Source organism: Corvus moneduloides, chromosome Z (genome assembly GCF_009650955.1).
Source record: "Corvus moneduloides isolate bCorMon1 chromosome Z, bCorMon1.pri, whole genome shotgun sequence".
Classification (NCBI taxonomy): Eukaryota; Metazoa; Chordata; class Aves; order Passeriformes; family Corvidae; genus Corvus; species Corvus moneduloides.
This window is the reverse complement of record NC_045511.1, coordinates 75,080,425-75,095,492: the sequence shown is the minus strand read 5'-3', so window position 1 is coordinate 75,095,492 and position 15,068 is coordinate 75,080,425. Positions and strand designations below refer to the sequence as shown.

The 15,068-nt window shown below is 50.7% G+C and overlaps 2 protein-coding genes across 5 annotated transcripts; one reads left to right on the top strand and one right to left on the bottom strand.

Moving 5' to 3' along the window:
* The first annotated feature begins 15 nt into the window (after positions 1-15).
* DCAF10 (DDB1 and CUL4 associated factor 10) lies at positions 16-6,717 on the top strand. The gene is made up of 7 exons (XM_032096951.1): positions 16-341; positions 932-1,045; positions 2,488-2,685; positions 3,119-3,321; positions 3,444-3,554; positions 4,472-4,617; positions 5,852-6,717. The coding sequence occupies exons 1-7, from the start codon at positions 52-54 to the stop codon at positions 6,218-6,220; spliced, it is 1,431 nt and encodes a 476-aa protein (XP_031952842.1). The 5' UTR covers positions 16-51; the 3' UTR covers positions 6,221-6,717.
* A 3,971-nt stretch (positions 6,718-10,688) lies between these two features.
* On the bottom strand, positions 10,689-14,863 carry SLC25A51 (solute carrier family 25 member 51). Of its 4 annotated transcripts, none has more exons than XM_032097458.1 (3): positions 14,755-14,863; positions 13,624-13,948; positions 10,689-13,246 (listed from the first exon to the last, which is right to left on the bottom strand). In XM_032097458.1, exon 3 carries the CDS (start codon positions 13,227-13,229, stop codon positions 12,333-12,335), a length of 897 nt encoding a protein of 298 aa, XP_031953349.1. In that variant the 5' UTR covers positions 13,230-13,246; positions 13,624-13,948; positions 14,755-14,863; the 3' UTR covers positions 10,689-12,332. The 4 variants fall into 4 exon arrangements, with proteins under 4 accessions (XP_031953349.1, XP_031953350.1, XP_031953348.1 ...); XM_032097459.1 differs by having other exon boundaries at positions 10,689-13,324; positions 13,748-13,948; XM_032097457.1 differs by having other exon boundaries at positions 13,748-13,948; positions 14,755-14,862.
* Positions 14,864-15,068: the final 205 nt, after the last annotated feature.

Genomic DNA, 15,068 nt, shown 5'->3' with positions numbered 1-15,068 from the left:
TGGCGCGGGGCGGCCGGCAGGGGGCGGACGCGGGCTGGCGCTGCCGCCGCCATGAGCAAGGGCCCGGGGCCGGAGCCGGGGCCGGGGCCGGGGCTGGACCCGGGGCCGGACCCGGAGCCCCCCCGCCACAGCGACCCCGCGGACCCGGGGCCCGGCGCCCCGGGCGGGCTCTTCGCGTGGCTGCGCGGGCGCTGCCTGGGCCGCGGGGCCGCCGTGGACCCGGCGCGGGACGCGTTCGGCGCCATGACCGGGCTGTACGGCGCCATCCAGCCCGCGGACTCCGTGTCCCTCAGCACCCGCACCCACGGCGCCGTCTTCAACCTCGAGTACTCGCCCGACGGGTAGGTGTGCTCGGGATCCCTCCCAGGTGTGCCCCGCGCTCCCCATCACGGTGTGCGGGGGCTCCGCGTAGGTATGCCCGGCGCTTCAGGTGTGCCCCACATCCCCGTCCAGCTGTGCCCGTGCATCCCGAGGCGCAGGGTCCGTTCTGGTGGCCAGGTGTCAGCGCTGCTTACATCAGCAGCACCCCTGGGCTGTGGTTTAAATAACTGGGGCAAGTTCCTGGCGTGCGGTGTCATCCTGTGCTCCTCCCACCTCACCTGGGTGGAGCAGGGACTCTCTCCAGGAGGAGAGGGGCCAGGGGTGACAATCCTGCTAACGAGTGTCCAGCTCAGGCTGGTGCTGGGGGTCCCCCCGCTACTGCCAAATTTGTATTTTGCAAGGTTTTAGTGCAAAAAATCCGACTGGTTTGCAGAAGGGCAAATAGATATTCCATATAAACCTTTGAATCAGTGTTACTTCTTCTGTCTCAGAACCCCTGGAAGGTGTGGGCAGATGGACCCGATGACACAGGGTGTCTGTGGCATGACAGGCACCTGCTGGAGGGCAAAACCCAGCACAAACACAGAGTTTTCTGTTCCGCTCCCTGCAGGTCGGTGCTGACCGTTGCCTGTGAACAGACTGAAGTCCTGCTCTTTGACCCAATATCTTCAAAGCACATCAAGACTCTCTCCGAAGCTCATGAAGACTGTGTAAATAACATCAGGTAGGTCAGGAGGGACATTTTAACACAACTCAGCCTGTACTTAGGCTTTATAGTTTAAATCCTCTGCCACTTTCTTGGGATAGAGCTGCAAATAGCAAGAGCAGGAGTCTAAATCCATCACTATTTTTACCATGTAATATTTTTGCTTTTTAATTCAGGGGTTTTAAGCTGTTCTGGGAATAGATTTTGAGGTGTGAATTTAATTCTAACAATATTGCAGGTGCTCTTCATTCAGATTCTCAAAGCAAAAAAAACCACTCCAAAACCAACTGCACACCAACCAACTGCACACCAACAAAAAACCTCAACCAAGAACTAAACCGAAACAAAACAACCCAGGAAAACTTTAGAATATTCTGAGTGTTTTCACTCAAAAGAGCCCAATATGATGTGGGGTGCCATGTTCGTCATGGTTGTCCTTGTTACAAAAGACTGAAGTTTTACGTTAGCTGGATGTCTGTCAGGAAAGCTGGATTAAAATGTGTGTCTGTCTGACACAAAGGAACTGAACTCTGTTCTGCACACAGTTACTGCAGTGTAACCTGGAGCCTTGCTCAGGTTGATGAGCAGGATTCTGCAGCACTGCAGAAGTCCCTTGTAGTAAGCACCAAAGATGCCTACTATTTACCAAAGTTTGGGATTTTTCCGATGGTAGTTGGGTATTCATTTTTCAAAGTTGTTGGTGCTTTTGCTTGGTGTAGCTCTAGGCTTGAAGGATTTTTAGTGGGTGTTTTTTGGATGGGTGTCTTGTTCCTTTTACCTCAGTTAGGGGTTTTCTTAATTGAGTGCCTTCATCGAATGACTTCCAAACATAAACCAGCATGCTTTGTCCTTCTGAAAGTCAAGGCTTGCCTGAATTCCAGTGGTGCTTGCCTTTGATCTGCATAGTGCAAACTCAGTGATTTAATCTGTTGATTTTCTCAGTGAACCAAGTAACTTATATTGGTATGTTCTCAAACAAGGTCTCGTCTTCACTCGGTGGTTTTGAAAAGCCTTGAATTTGCTTCAGTAAACTCTGGACTCCGTTTATTCAGTTTATTTCCTAGCTGTGCTGCTTTCAACCCCACTGAGCTGAACGTTGTCCAGAGGGGGAACAGACTGAGTTACTGTGGGGGGTCTGTCTGAGCACGTGTTCCAGTGGTGGTTTGGCTCTTGTGTGATTTGAACACAATTCATTAACGCACAAACCCCCTAAAAACCCCCAAACCAAATCAAACCTCTGCTGTCCCTCTGTGTGTTTGCTCGTTTGCTGCTACAGGGGCACTGCTGGTTCATATCCCAGCAGTTCAGTGGAACTTCCACTGGCACACACTCTGCTGTAAGTTGGAGGGGTTTTGTTTGTGGCTGCTCTGCTTATCTCTGCATTAGCTTACATTCCTGCCTAAGAACATTTGCCTTGGAGATGGCCTTGAGCAGCTGCTGTGTCTCCCTCCTGCTCCCAGGTTCCTGGATAACCGGCTGTTCGCAACGTGCTCTGATGACACGACGATAGCCCTCTGGGACCTGAGGAAGCTGAACACCAAAGTATGTACTCTGCATGGCCACACCAGCTGGGTCAAGAATATTGAGTACGACACCAACACGAGGTTACTGGTGACGTCGGGCTTTGATGGAAACGTCATCATCTGGGACACCAACAGGTATGTGGCTGTGCTCACCCCTTGGCCTTTCTGCAGCACACCAGGACAGGTACAAGATGCAAGGCCTGCCTCCTTGAGTGGGGCTGCCATGTGTTCTGAAACACTGGGAGTAGTTCATAGCCCTTACCAAGAGCATGCATCACCTCTCTGGTAATAGTAAATGGCTAGAAAGGAGCTTCTCTTGATGACGTGCCAACACGTGGTTTCTTTCTTCCCAAGAAGGTTCTGTCCTCATTGTTGTAGTTGTATGAATGTGTGACTTCTCCCATTTCATTAAAAAGTAGGAGAAAGACATAAATAAAGTGCTCGAGAAAAAGGTTGTGGGGTGAGCAAAATGAGTGCTGCTGGGCACATCCTGGACTCTTGTGGACACGATCAGGAGCTTGAGCTGGAGCTGACCACAGGCCCCTCCTGTGCTTTCCTTGCTATCCAGGTGCACAGAGGATGGATGTCCCCACAAGAAGTTTTTTCACACCCGTTTTCTGATGCGAATGAGGCTGACACCAGACTGTTCCAAAATGCTGATCTCCACCTCCTCTGGTTACCTTCTGATTTTGCACGACCTTGACCTAAACAAGTCTTTAGAGGTTGGCAGCTACCCGATTTTAAGAGCCAGGAGGACCACATCGAGCTCAGGTGAATGCTGGTGAGGCGGTCTGTGGCAGTTCTGTGCTAGGGGTATTTTGTGGGCTGCTCTTGGCCAGCAGCCCGCGTGTGCTGGGGTACCTGTGGGCTCATCTGTCTGGTGCTGTTTGCAGACATAACGTCATCAGGCTCCTCTGGCCCTCGAGCTGTGGGCTCACCCTGTCACCAGAACAACTCGGGGCCGCTCTCGGAGAAAACCTTGTCACGGCCTTCCCAGCGAGAAGGTAGGAAAGATCACTACAAGAAAGATAAATGAAAAGAAATCCTGGACTTTGATTTACTGTATTCAAAAGAGGCCAGAGTACGATAGTGAAAAATTGCATTTTTGTCCTGTGGTTTTTAAAGAATGGTGTTGCTGAGACTTCTACTTAACCAATAAAATCTCATTGCACACCAAAGCCTGGGGATCTAATCCGGTTTTATTTCTGAGAAATCTGGTAAAAGTAACAAGATCTTTATTTTACTTCAATATGTTGTTGTTATGTAGAGGTGCTCTGTTTTCCTTGTGTTTTTCCTTGACCAAAGTTTGTGTGAATGATCTGTAAGGGAAAAAAAGAGGATACACTTCCAGAGAATCAGCGTGAACTTGGCAAATGGGTGAATACTTGGTGCATCCCTTGCAATTTCAAATAAATGTAATGTTAATTTTTAGCTACTCGTGGTTGTGAGATGCTGAAGTATTCTGATGAGAGGAGGCTTACCTGGATGCCAGGGAGTGATTTACCTGGGGGTGAGGGGAGGAAGGGAGAAAAGCTGCAAGCTGCACAAGTTTTGGAAGGAATTTGGAGAGGACATCATACAAGTTTGAGAATCAACAGTTCTTATAAAAACTGCACTCTTTAGATTTTGCTGTAGTGCTAATGTAGAGCGTAAGTGTGGAAGGTTAATGTAGTTGTCAGCGTGGGCTGGTTCAATACAGGTCTTGGCATTCAGATTTCCACAAAAGGAGCTGTTTGAAGAGAGGACTGAGCCCAGTCTGGTGTTGGCTGCAGGAGTTTCTGTGTCCTGACAGTGTGTGGTCTGTCCTGGCAGCCATGTGCAGCTGCCACAGGTGTGACCCCACTTCAGCAGCAGGATGGGTGAGAGAGGTGAAGGTCAATGTATGCATTTCTCTGGGACTCACAGTTAATTCTTCTTCCAGGGGGATCACCTAGAAATAGCCTTGAGGTGCTAACACCAGAGGTTCCTGGAGAAAGAGATCGCGGAAACTGCATCACATCGCTGCAGCTGCACCCCAAGGGGTGGGCCACGTTGCTCCGGTGCTCCAGCAACACAGATGACCAGGAGGTAACACATTACCTTGTGTTCTTCTTTAAAATACGTACAGTCAGATGTATCTCTTTTGTTGTTCTCTTTAAGTGATCTTCCTGGTAGAACCTGCTTCAAGCCTTTTACTTGATGTAGGAAGTCATAAGACCAGCTACAGTTCAGCTGCAAGCTGTGGATTCTGCTCCTCTGTCTTGACCAACAATAGACAATAATACTGGACCAATAATAAACAGTTCAGTTACTTTGATTGCTGATGTAAATTTAGGTTGCTTTGGTTTTGTTTGGGGTCGGATTTTTTTTTGTGTTTCTGTGTATTCGTTTGGGATTTTTTTTTTTTTTGGTTGAAGAAAGCCACTCTTTGTAATGGTAACCCTTCACAGAAGTGTAGGGGACTGAGTGGAAGCTTAACAGATTGGCTACAAATTCTAATGCTGGTTCTGTAATAATCAAACCACTGTACAACACAGAATTTCTGTAAAATGCAGAATGTTACATTGGGTCAGTTGGTACTGATGACTGAGTTATAACTTCTCTTAGTCCTAGAGTCTGCCTTACTCTCTTTTATTAATATTCATTGGCATTGTTTGTTTTGTGGTTATTTTAGTAGGATGCATGAAACAGAGCTAGGGATGCTTGTCGTGGGGCAGAGGTGGAATCAACATGATATAAACTTTGTCATTGATTTGGTTTTTTGTATTTGTTTTGAGAGTAAATAATGAGATGACAGACAGGGATCTTAATGTGTCTCACAAATAACAAACTGGCTGTAGAGCTGTTCATAACCTTCCTTCAAAACTCTGTCACCCCCTCATGTCAAGATTCCATTCCTTTTGAAGTCAAAGGCATAAAATGCCAGTGATCTGCTCTAAGTTACAGTCAGATGAATTTGACTTTATAGATTTAATTTAAATATTTACTAAATTAGAGCAGGTGCCTGGCCAAAGGATTAGGCTTTGCTCTCTGCAGATGAAACCTAGATTGGAAAGATTATATCTAGCACCCATTTAATTAAAATAGCAGCTTTTAATGCTGGGCAGCTGCTTTGCTTGGATAGTTCATAGGGAGGGAGGTGCTGAGGCAGTGGCCTGCTCTGGGTGCTCACTGAAGAGCAGGTCAGCAGGAGCATCACTCTCCTATGCCACTACCTGTTCATGTGAACTGCTCATTACCTGTTCAGGTGCAGGGGGAGGGAATGTGTGTTTGCAGTGTTTTACTTCTCTTTCAGTGTCCCTTTCTCTGCCTCTCCCTTTAGTGGACTTGTGTCTATGAATTCCAGGAAGGAGCCCCGGTGCGCCCCGTCTCTCCGCGCTGCTCCCTGCGCCTGACGCACTGCATCGAGGAGGCCAACGTGGGCCGGGGCTACATCAAGGAGCTCTGCTTCAGCCCCGACGGCCGCATGATCTCGTCCCCGCACGGCTTCGGCATCCGCCTGCTGGGCTTTGACGCGCACTGCAGCGAGCTGGTGGACTGCCTGCCGCGGGAGGCCAGCCCCCTGCGCGAGATCCGCTCTCTCTACTCCCACAACGACGTGGTGCTGACCACCAAGTTCTCACCCACGCACTGTCAGATCGCCTCGGGGTGCCTTAGCGGACGTGTCTCCCTCTACCAGCCAAAGTTCTAGGCACACCAGTGGGACCTGTGGATGGATGTTTGTGGGTTTTAGTTCAGCTGACTGGAAGTGTGCTGTCTCCAAAATCTGTGAATCCAGAGGAGGTCACAGTTACCGTGATCTGAGACGTGACAGTGGAAGGCTTTTTCAGGCCAGCACCATATGGATCTTGGTCCTGCGTCCCTGAGCCCGCGGCCACACGCCGTGTTCCGGCCCCACCAGCAGACCTCTGCTCCTGCTGCTCCTGTGCCATCAGGCTGCTGTCCTGCTGTGTTTGTACCTTGATACTTGATTGTTTCCTTCAGCGCAACTTGAATGGGCTGTTTGGAACCACGCAGAGGGGCAGGGTGCCCAGGTACCTCGTGTCCCAGAGGAGCTGGACTGCCTCACCTCTGCTTCCTCTTCTGTCGCTGAAGCAACTCTGTGGTGATTAGTAGATGAGTGCTTGTCTACGTAAGCAACACGGTTAGTTACTCTTACCAAAAAAAAAAAAAAAAAAAAAAAAAAAAGGAATTTTGCTTTCATTTCTTTGTTAATGTGGTTGTCATTGGCTAGGAAAATGAATCACAGTGTGGCGTAGGCTGGCAGGGACCACTGGAGATCACCCAGGCCCAGCCCCTGCACGGGCAGGCTCCCTTGAGCCCACCACTGAGCACTAGGGAAGACCCTGCCCCAGAGGATCTCTGTATGTTGGTGCAGCGGGGCAGCTCTGGCCTCTCCTCTGCCAGGTTTCTGTTGCAGGGAGCTTTCCACATCATCCCACATCTGAAACACGGTGGCTTTCTGCTGATGTTTGGGTATTTCCCACCTGGCTGTTTTTCCACACACACCTTGCCTGCACTCTTGCTGTGGGAGAAATTAATTTGGATGTGTCCCTAGTATTGCCAGGTGAGCCTTTCTTCACCTATGCTGTCGGGGAGGGGATTAAAAGCAAACCTGTCACTATGAGATCTGCCTGGATCTAATCAGGCTTATCATCAGTGCAAACAGTACAGTGAAACACTGTAATGTTCACCCTGGTGAAGGGTCTGGAGGGGAAGCCATAGGAGGAGCAGCTGAGATCACTTGGTTTGTTCAGCTTGGAGGAATCTGAAATGAGACCTCGTTGTGCTCTCGAACATTCTCCTGTGCGGCAGTGGAGAGGCAGGTACCGATCACTTCTGTGACAGGGACAGGAGCCAGGGAATGGCTGGAGCTGTACCAAGGCAGGCTCAGGCTGGAGAGCAGGGAAAGCTTCTTCCCCCAGAGGGTGCTGGGCACTGCCCAGGCTCCCCAGGGAATGGGCACGGCCCTGAGGCTGCCAGAGCTCCAGGAGCGTTTGGACACCTGTGCAGGGCCAGGGCTTGGACTTGATGATCCTGGGGGTCCCTTCCAGCTCAGTGTATTCTATGATTCAATGGTCACACCCAAAGTATGAATGCCAGATTTCAGCCCTTGAGTTAGTAGAGCTAACCTTGTAAATGCACAGGTATTTCAGTCTTGTACATCCGTATCAGTTTATAACATTCTCATCCACTTACATGTTCCAATATAGGGTTTTTTTTAGTATTTCACTGTAGTTTTGCAGACCAGTCACACACTCAGTTCAGCAGGGAACTTGACCTGAAAGGACTGTCACCTGCTGGTGTTCAGGTTCACTCTCTCTGGCTCGATGGAGCACACTTGTTCAAAGCTGACTCTTACAAAGCCTTTTGCAAAACGTATTTGGGGATAAAGACAACATTTATGGACGTGAGAGAGCTGGAAAGAGAAGCCTGGGGATCCTCCTGTAGCTTTGTATTTATGTGGGTAGTATACCCTGGTGTAGAAATCATTGAAACTTAATGCTCCTCTGCATTATGAGAAAAAAAATCCCAAGTTTCCTCTTCTGGAGAATTTCTTTGGTAATATGAAGCCTCCAATTTTGTGTGTTTGGTAATCTGAGGGCAAACATTCCTTTTGCTGGCCTGAGCCTGCATGTGGGGCAGGTGGGTCTGCTGGGTTGTTAAAGCAGCTCAGGGCACTTCCCTCAGCTGTGGTTCAACGCCCTGGAAGTGAAGTGTGCAGGAAGCTTGGGGACAAGTGTGGGATATGAGATTTTTATGCAAAGGAAGAGCTACAAGGAGTTTGTAATGGGCCAAGCTGTTTGGGGAAAAAAACATGTCCTGCCCTGGACTACAGCAGCTTTTCCCCAAGCATTTGCTGTCCCACTGCCAGGCTGCTGTTTTCTCACCTTATTTAATGTTTTATTACACATCATGGAAGGGACTGCAGGGATGTTTGAGGGAATCTTACAGTTCTCATGGGCTTGCACAGTGTTTGTTTTGGAGGTGAAGGAGCACCCACAGGATCAAAGAGGTTCTTGGGTGGGTCTGTCTGTCTGTTTTCAAGGCTGTTTTTGTTTTTCCTGTCAGAACTTCCTCAGACTGGTGGATCCCTAGTGACTGTAACCCTATGCCTGTGAATATGCACTGAGTGTTACCTTTTTAATTCTACCTCATGATACGCTGTGTTTTACACCAGTATTGTGCTGAGCTTTGGACACTCACCTTTCTGTATAAAGGACCGTTACCGCAAAGTGACAGATGTGTCACCACTCCTTGATACCACCTGTGGTTGGCTGACAGGCCCTGCCTGGCTCCGGGACCGACAGCTTACCCGGTGAAGGGGTTTGGTCACCCTGATGCTTTCGTAGCGTGTCCAGCAGCTGCATAAAATGACAGAATCTGTACATGTATGCTGTAGAATTGTTACTTAGTTCTGATGACATTTGTAATAAGTTTGAATTAGAGTAAGTAGGTAATCTTAGATTTTGGTCATTTGATTGATTACTCCTTTCCAACAACACTTGGAAGTTTTCCATGAAGGCTTTACCACGTTTTACCTGTGAAGTTCACTGCTCAGTGGCTTACAGCTGACATGCCTCACAGTCATGTGGTGGTGTAAGGGTTTTCAGTTCTCTCTCAGTAACATTACTGAAACAATGAATTTATGTGTTGGTGAGCTTTGGGTTATTTCTAGGTAGTAAAAAAAAAAAAGTTTATCTTCTAGTTGTGTTTCAAAAGTTGAATGCTCAGCCTCGAGAAGTGTGTAAAACTGTGAAACAACTGCAAGGAAACATTTCCACGGGAGGTGAAGGACGGCGCTGACAGACGGGGAGGGCGTGGCTCGCACCAGGGGTGTCTGCAGCCTGGTGTTGCAGCACTCGATAATTCCACAGCGTTTCTCGGGGGCCGGAGCTCTGTCGGAGCGCACAGCACGCCGTCGCTGCTGGTGGTTTCCTGCTCCTGGGGGAGCGCCCGGCGTGCGGCAGCCACGGATCCGGCGGGGCGGTCACAGCGGTGGCGGCCGCAGGAGCCAAAGCCGTGTCGGAGCTGGTTTTCCGTGTGTCCCAGTCCGTGTCCGTGTGCTGGGAGCACATGCGTTCCCAGTGCTCGCTCCCGGGAGGGCAGAGGCCGTTCCGGTGAGCCCGGGGGTGCCGCCGTCCACGCGTCAGACAGGGACAGTCCGGGGAGCAATGTCATCGCCACACCATGGGGATAGGAAGAAAAGCACAGCGATAGACAGACACTCACACGTTTGTTTGCACTCTTGGAGTCTTGGGGTAAGGACAGTTCGATGCCTACTACCAGAATTAGAATGTAAACATCAGTTTTTTCGGGGGGGTGTGTGGTTAATTTAGTGGGGTTTGTTTTTGTTTGTGTTGTGATTTTGATTTTGGTAGCACTGATGTGGAGAAGGTTCTGACATCGTAAACATGGGTCTGTTGCTCTAGGACATAGAAAAAAAGAACTACGCTTGCCAAATGAAAACTTTTTAAAAAAATCTACTTTACAGATTGTAAAAAGTTGCAGAGAAAGGAAGAAGTCAACGACCCATCATGTTTTTGACCTGCAGGAAACAGAAACTTCTCATTGGCTGATCTTAGTCAAAGGTGCATTTTCTAAAGCACTAAATATCCTCAGTTAAGTATAAGGTTTTTAATACAGAAACAAATTGTGCATGTAGAGTATTTTGAAATACCTGAGATTTCATAGTAAAAACTGTAGCCTTTTAATACCGTATATGAAGTATCAGAACTGCTTTGGAAGTATTGTACTTACAGCCGTACAGTAACTTACTATTTGTGGACAGTTTCTCTTGCTTGCATAATAAACATTTAATAATTCACTGAATTGAAATGTATTTTATTTATGTTAAAAGGAGCCATGCTCACTGGCTCTTGCCTGCCCCCCAAAGTTAAGAGGAAAATCACCTTCTAGTGCTTCGATGTTGCCATTCTCAAGTGTGTGTGTCACAGTAGAGCTTTTCCATAAAGTTTTTCTGAAAGTGACCTCATAGAAGAGTCCAAACTGACTCTGAACCTCAGACCCAGGGCTCCACTATTTCATGTTTGCTGGGGTAGTTGGGCACTGACCATCTCTGGGCTTGTGCCAAACTCTCACCCTCAACACTTCGGCTTCCCTGACATTACAGGAGCACACAACACCTTCCACAGAGAAACAGGATGCAGATTTATTTTTATTCCATCAAGGAGTGATTACAAAAAGAAAAAAAATGGTACACTGGTAAAAATCAGATTCTGCCAGTAACAAACATCCAGTAAACATTTTATTTAGAAGCAGATAATCACCACTGGGATACAGGAACTCGTGCTTGTGCCCACCCACTGCTGGCTGTGAAGCTCAGGACTGTGTTTATGATTACAACACACTGATTAGCATCAATTTCGGAAGACAGTTTCAGCAAATGGAAAACTCAAATTCAGAAAAGCAATATCCCCTCCAAGACTTAAAAAAAGACTAAATTCAAACCAGTTTCTGGAAGCTCTGCTGCTCCCCATCATCCAAAGTGTTTTGGTTTATACATGAGTGTATAATTTAACTAAAAGAGGAAGCCCTCAGGGAGATTCAAACGCTTTTTGTTGGGACCCTCATCTAGCTCAGAGTTGTGCTTGCTCTTCTGTCCCTGTATCTAAAGCCTGAAGTCTCCTCTCTCTCAACTCCCATGTCTGTAAGACACAGTTCTATTTCTGTCAGTCCTTTTCAATATTTGCCTACAGAAGTCCTGAAACATGTCTCCAAACACTCCACCTTTCCTGCCTCCCTGCTTCCAAGGTCATCTTTGGCTTTTCGTCTCTGCTATACCTACAGACCTCCACTGAAGCAGGTAACCCAGGAATCTCACCTTGTCTGTGCCACTCTGTCTTGCAGAACTGTTAACAGTACACACCAAGCAGGCAGAACCCCGAGTTTTGGGTAAAACCATCTCGTGATCTGTAATTCCACAGAGGGAACTGAGAAAAGACGCTGCAGTGCAAAAAGCCATGTGTGAAGTGCTTGAGCAGCTGCAAGAGCTGGAGTGTCCCAGGAGCGTTACAGACAGGGACATCTCCCTGATCCTGTAGCTGGAGGCAACAGAAAAAGCAGCAATGCAGAAAAAAAAAAATCCTCTCAAAAAGCAGAACAGACTCCGTGTTTTTTAATGAGGAAGGACACTTTAAAGCTTTAGTGAGTTTGCTGTTCCATTCCTTCCACTTTTCCCTTTTCACAGGAAGGCACACGTACACACACACACACAGAAATCCAGCCTGGGCTGAGGTCACATGTTCAGTGCCATGGCTGGAGGACAAGGTCACCACAGGCCACGCTTTGCAGTGGCTGCAGCAAGATGAGGTGCAGCTGGGAGCTCTGCACTTCAGTCATCCCCTTCTGGATCAGTCCTTTGAGCTTTACACAATGAGGACCCCAAAACATCTGAAAATGCAGTTCCAAAATCGAGACTTGGAAGATGATCAGGCAATGGAATTGTTTTTCTTCAGCCCCTCCTTGATTCTCATGTTCTAAACATGGGCAGTGGAGCACATCCCATCACAGAGCGTTAAGGAATTTTGGGAGTGATACACAGTAATACAAGTATTTTTGTTTTCTCTTTTAGACCTTGTCAAGTAGCTCTGTAAGGGGTAAACTCACCTGCCAGCAAGGGAATACTTTAAAAAGTTCATCATAATTGCACCAAGGTTTAAATGTATCACCATTCACCCCATAAATACTGAAGGCTGGAAGGAATTACCTGTCACATGCACAGGCACTGTTCCCTGGGACTGAGGACACTGAGTGCCAACACACCACGAGCAGGACGGGGGTCACAGCAGCTTCAGCAGGAACTCGTAGGTGGCGTTGATGATCCCCCAGGACAGCACAGAGCGGTGGTAGTTCAGGTGGGCTCCTCTAAAGAGGTGCATCAGCTTCCTGTCACGTTCCAGCCAGATCTTCACTAACACTTTGGAGAAGGACTGAAATTCGCCACCAATCTGAGCTTGCATGCGAGTTTTTACGACATTCACAGGGAAGAACAAGAAGCCCAGCACAGCGCCCAGCAGCCCCCCGCAGATGAAGTCGTTGACCATGTGAGCACTGTACGAGGTGGCTTCAGGCAGACACTGCTTGATGGGCCCCCGCAGGCCAAAGAAGAGCACGTTACTGGGCCCGTTTCGGAGCAGAATAGGTACCAATCCCCTGTAATACTCCCGCATCCCGTATGCTTTCAGCACCTTGAAAGCCTGGTAAGTGTTTGTGAACTTATCGTGGTGTTTGTAGTCCTGGAGCAGCGTCTGGACGCGCTCGAAGGGCGTGAGCACGGCCTCGGTGGTGCCGGCCAGGGCGGCCGCCGCGCTGCGCGTGAGGAGCTCGGGCGCGCGCGCGTGGCTGAGCAGCAGCGCCGAGAAATCCTCGTAGAGGCCGAACATGAGCGCCAGTGTGGTGGTTTTCTGCATGAGCGGGGGCAGGATGCCGCGGTACAGCGTGCGCAGCCCGTCGCGGCGCAGCTGGCGCACGGCGTCCTGCGTGCGCAGCCCGTACAGCTGCTGCCGGAACAGCACCTTCTGGATGGGGAACGTCACTGCGATGTTGGTGAAGGCCGCGCAGTAGCCGCACAGGTAGTGCTTGCCCGAGGCAGCCGCCGTGTCCCGGCTCGCAGACTCCTCGGGGGCTGCCGCAGCAGAGCCTCCTGGACCCGCGGCTCCGGCCTTCCCGTGCAGCATGGCTCAGCGCCTCCTCCCTGCGCCAGAAACAACCAGCGTGAGAGAGCTGCGGCTGACCCTGCAGCTCTTCCTGCTCAGGGCATCACTCAAACATCCTGTTAAAGAAAAGCCCATATAAGGGGAAAAGCAACAAATGGCAGATCTGATGGATGCTTTGCCATCTCTGCTCAGGTCTAGGAAACAGTAAAGAGCAGCAGTTCTTCCCTTCTGTGCTCTTTCAAACTAAAACAGAAATAAATCAGGAGGAACTCCCCTGGAATTACAAATTCCAACAGTGAAAGGTTGATCCTCACACTAATAAAACTGTGTGAACAACGAGAATCTGCCAGAAAACCTGAAAAACCCCCAAATTAAATCAAATACGTGCAGCAGCATTACAAAACCTGATCCTTACACTCTGCCTCTTCCTGGGGCAGAAAACACCAGATAACACTTCGTCGTGGTTCACCTCAGCCAGCAGCTGAGCACCACCACCCCCACCGGCTGCACAGGTGTCACGCAGGTGTGATCTCACTGACACGGTGGAGAAATTCTTTACGAGTCCCAGGTCACTGCCACGCAGCCTCCTCTGCATCAGCCCCCACGCTCGGCATCCACGTTCTGCTGAGAAGCTTCAGAAGTCAAATTTGGCTAGGCCCAGGGTCCTGAAGGACATGTGGACAGAGACAGCTTGACCCGACAGTCTGGGGAGGACAGCAGGGATCTTTACCTGGCAAACCCTGTTTGACAGAAGAATGGGATTATTTATTTAACAGTTACAAAAAGATGTTTCTGCAGGTGCCCGCATCGCACCCCACAGCTCAGCCTGAGAAAGGTCAGTGACAGCCACGTGAGGCTGCAGGTGGTTTGTGAGCCTGAAATCCTCCCCAGCACCAGCAACACACACGACATTGCCAGGACTTGAAAGGGTGCTTGGGGACAACAGCCCTGCCTGCCTGAGGAGCTACTGCAACGAGGAAGGAAGGAAGAAAGAAAGGAGGCGGGAAAAGAAAAGGAGGGGCGAGAGAGAAAGGAGCGGGGGAAAACAGGGAGGAGAAAAGGGAGGGAAGAAAAGGGCGGGGTAGAGAGAAAGGCGGAGAAGAAAGAGAAAGGATGGGGGAAAGAACGGGAAGGCCGTTTGTTTTCCAAAGCTCCCGCTGCGTTTGATGCGAGCACTGCCTTTGTGCCCGGGGAACCCCCGCGCTCCTGCTCCTGGCTCCAGGAGGAGCGCTCCGAGCGGCTCCCGGCGGGACCCTCCCCGCTCTCGGCCGCGGGAGCCAGAGCCCGGCGCTGCCCGCGCACAGGCCGGGGCCGGGCCGCTCCCCGCGCACGCCCGATCCCTCCCGACACTGTGCCGTGCCCCGCCGCGCCCACACCGGCACACCGCGCCTCCCGGTGCGATTTCAGCCCCTGCACCGGGGCCCAAGGTCAGTCTGGCGGCAGCGGCTGCGGCCCGGCCGGGCCCAGGGAACCGCGACTTCCTGCTTCCCCACAGCCCCCGCGGCCGCAGCAGCCACCGAGCCGGCGGCGGGCGGGCGGGACGCACCTGCGGGCGGTGCCGCCATGGCGGGAGCGGGGCGGGAGCGGAGCCGGAGCGGAGCCGGAGCGCGATCGCGGCGCCCCAAGCGCCCGGCCCGGCGCGGCCTCGCGCCGCTCTCTGACGTCACCGCGCCGCCGTCTGGCGTCACCGCGCCGCCGCACGGGGCGGGGCCGGCGGAGGGTGCCGGGACCTGGTGGCGTCACGCATCCACGTGACAAAAGCCGCCGCGCCTCCGCGCGTGTCAGCCAATCAAACACGCCGTCCGCATGGCCACGCCCCCGGGGGCGGGGCGGCGGCGGGAGCGCGGGCGGGACCGGGAG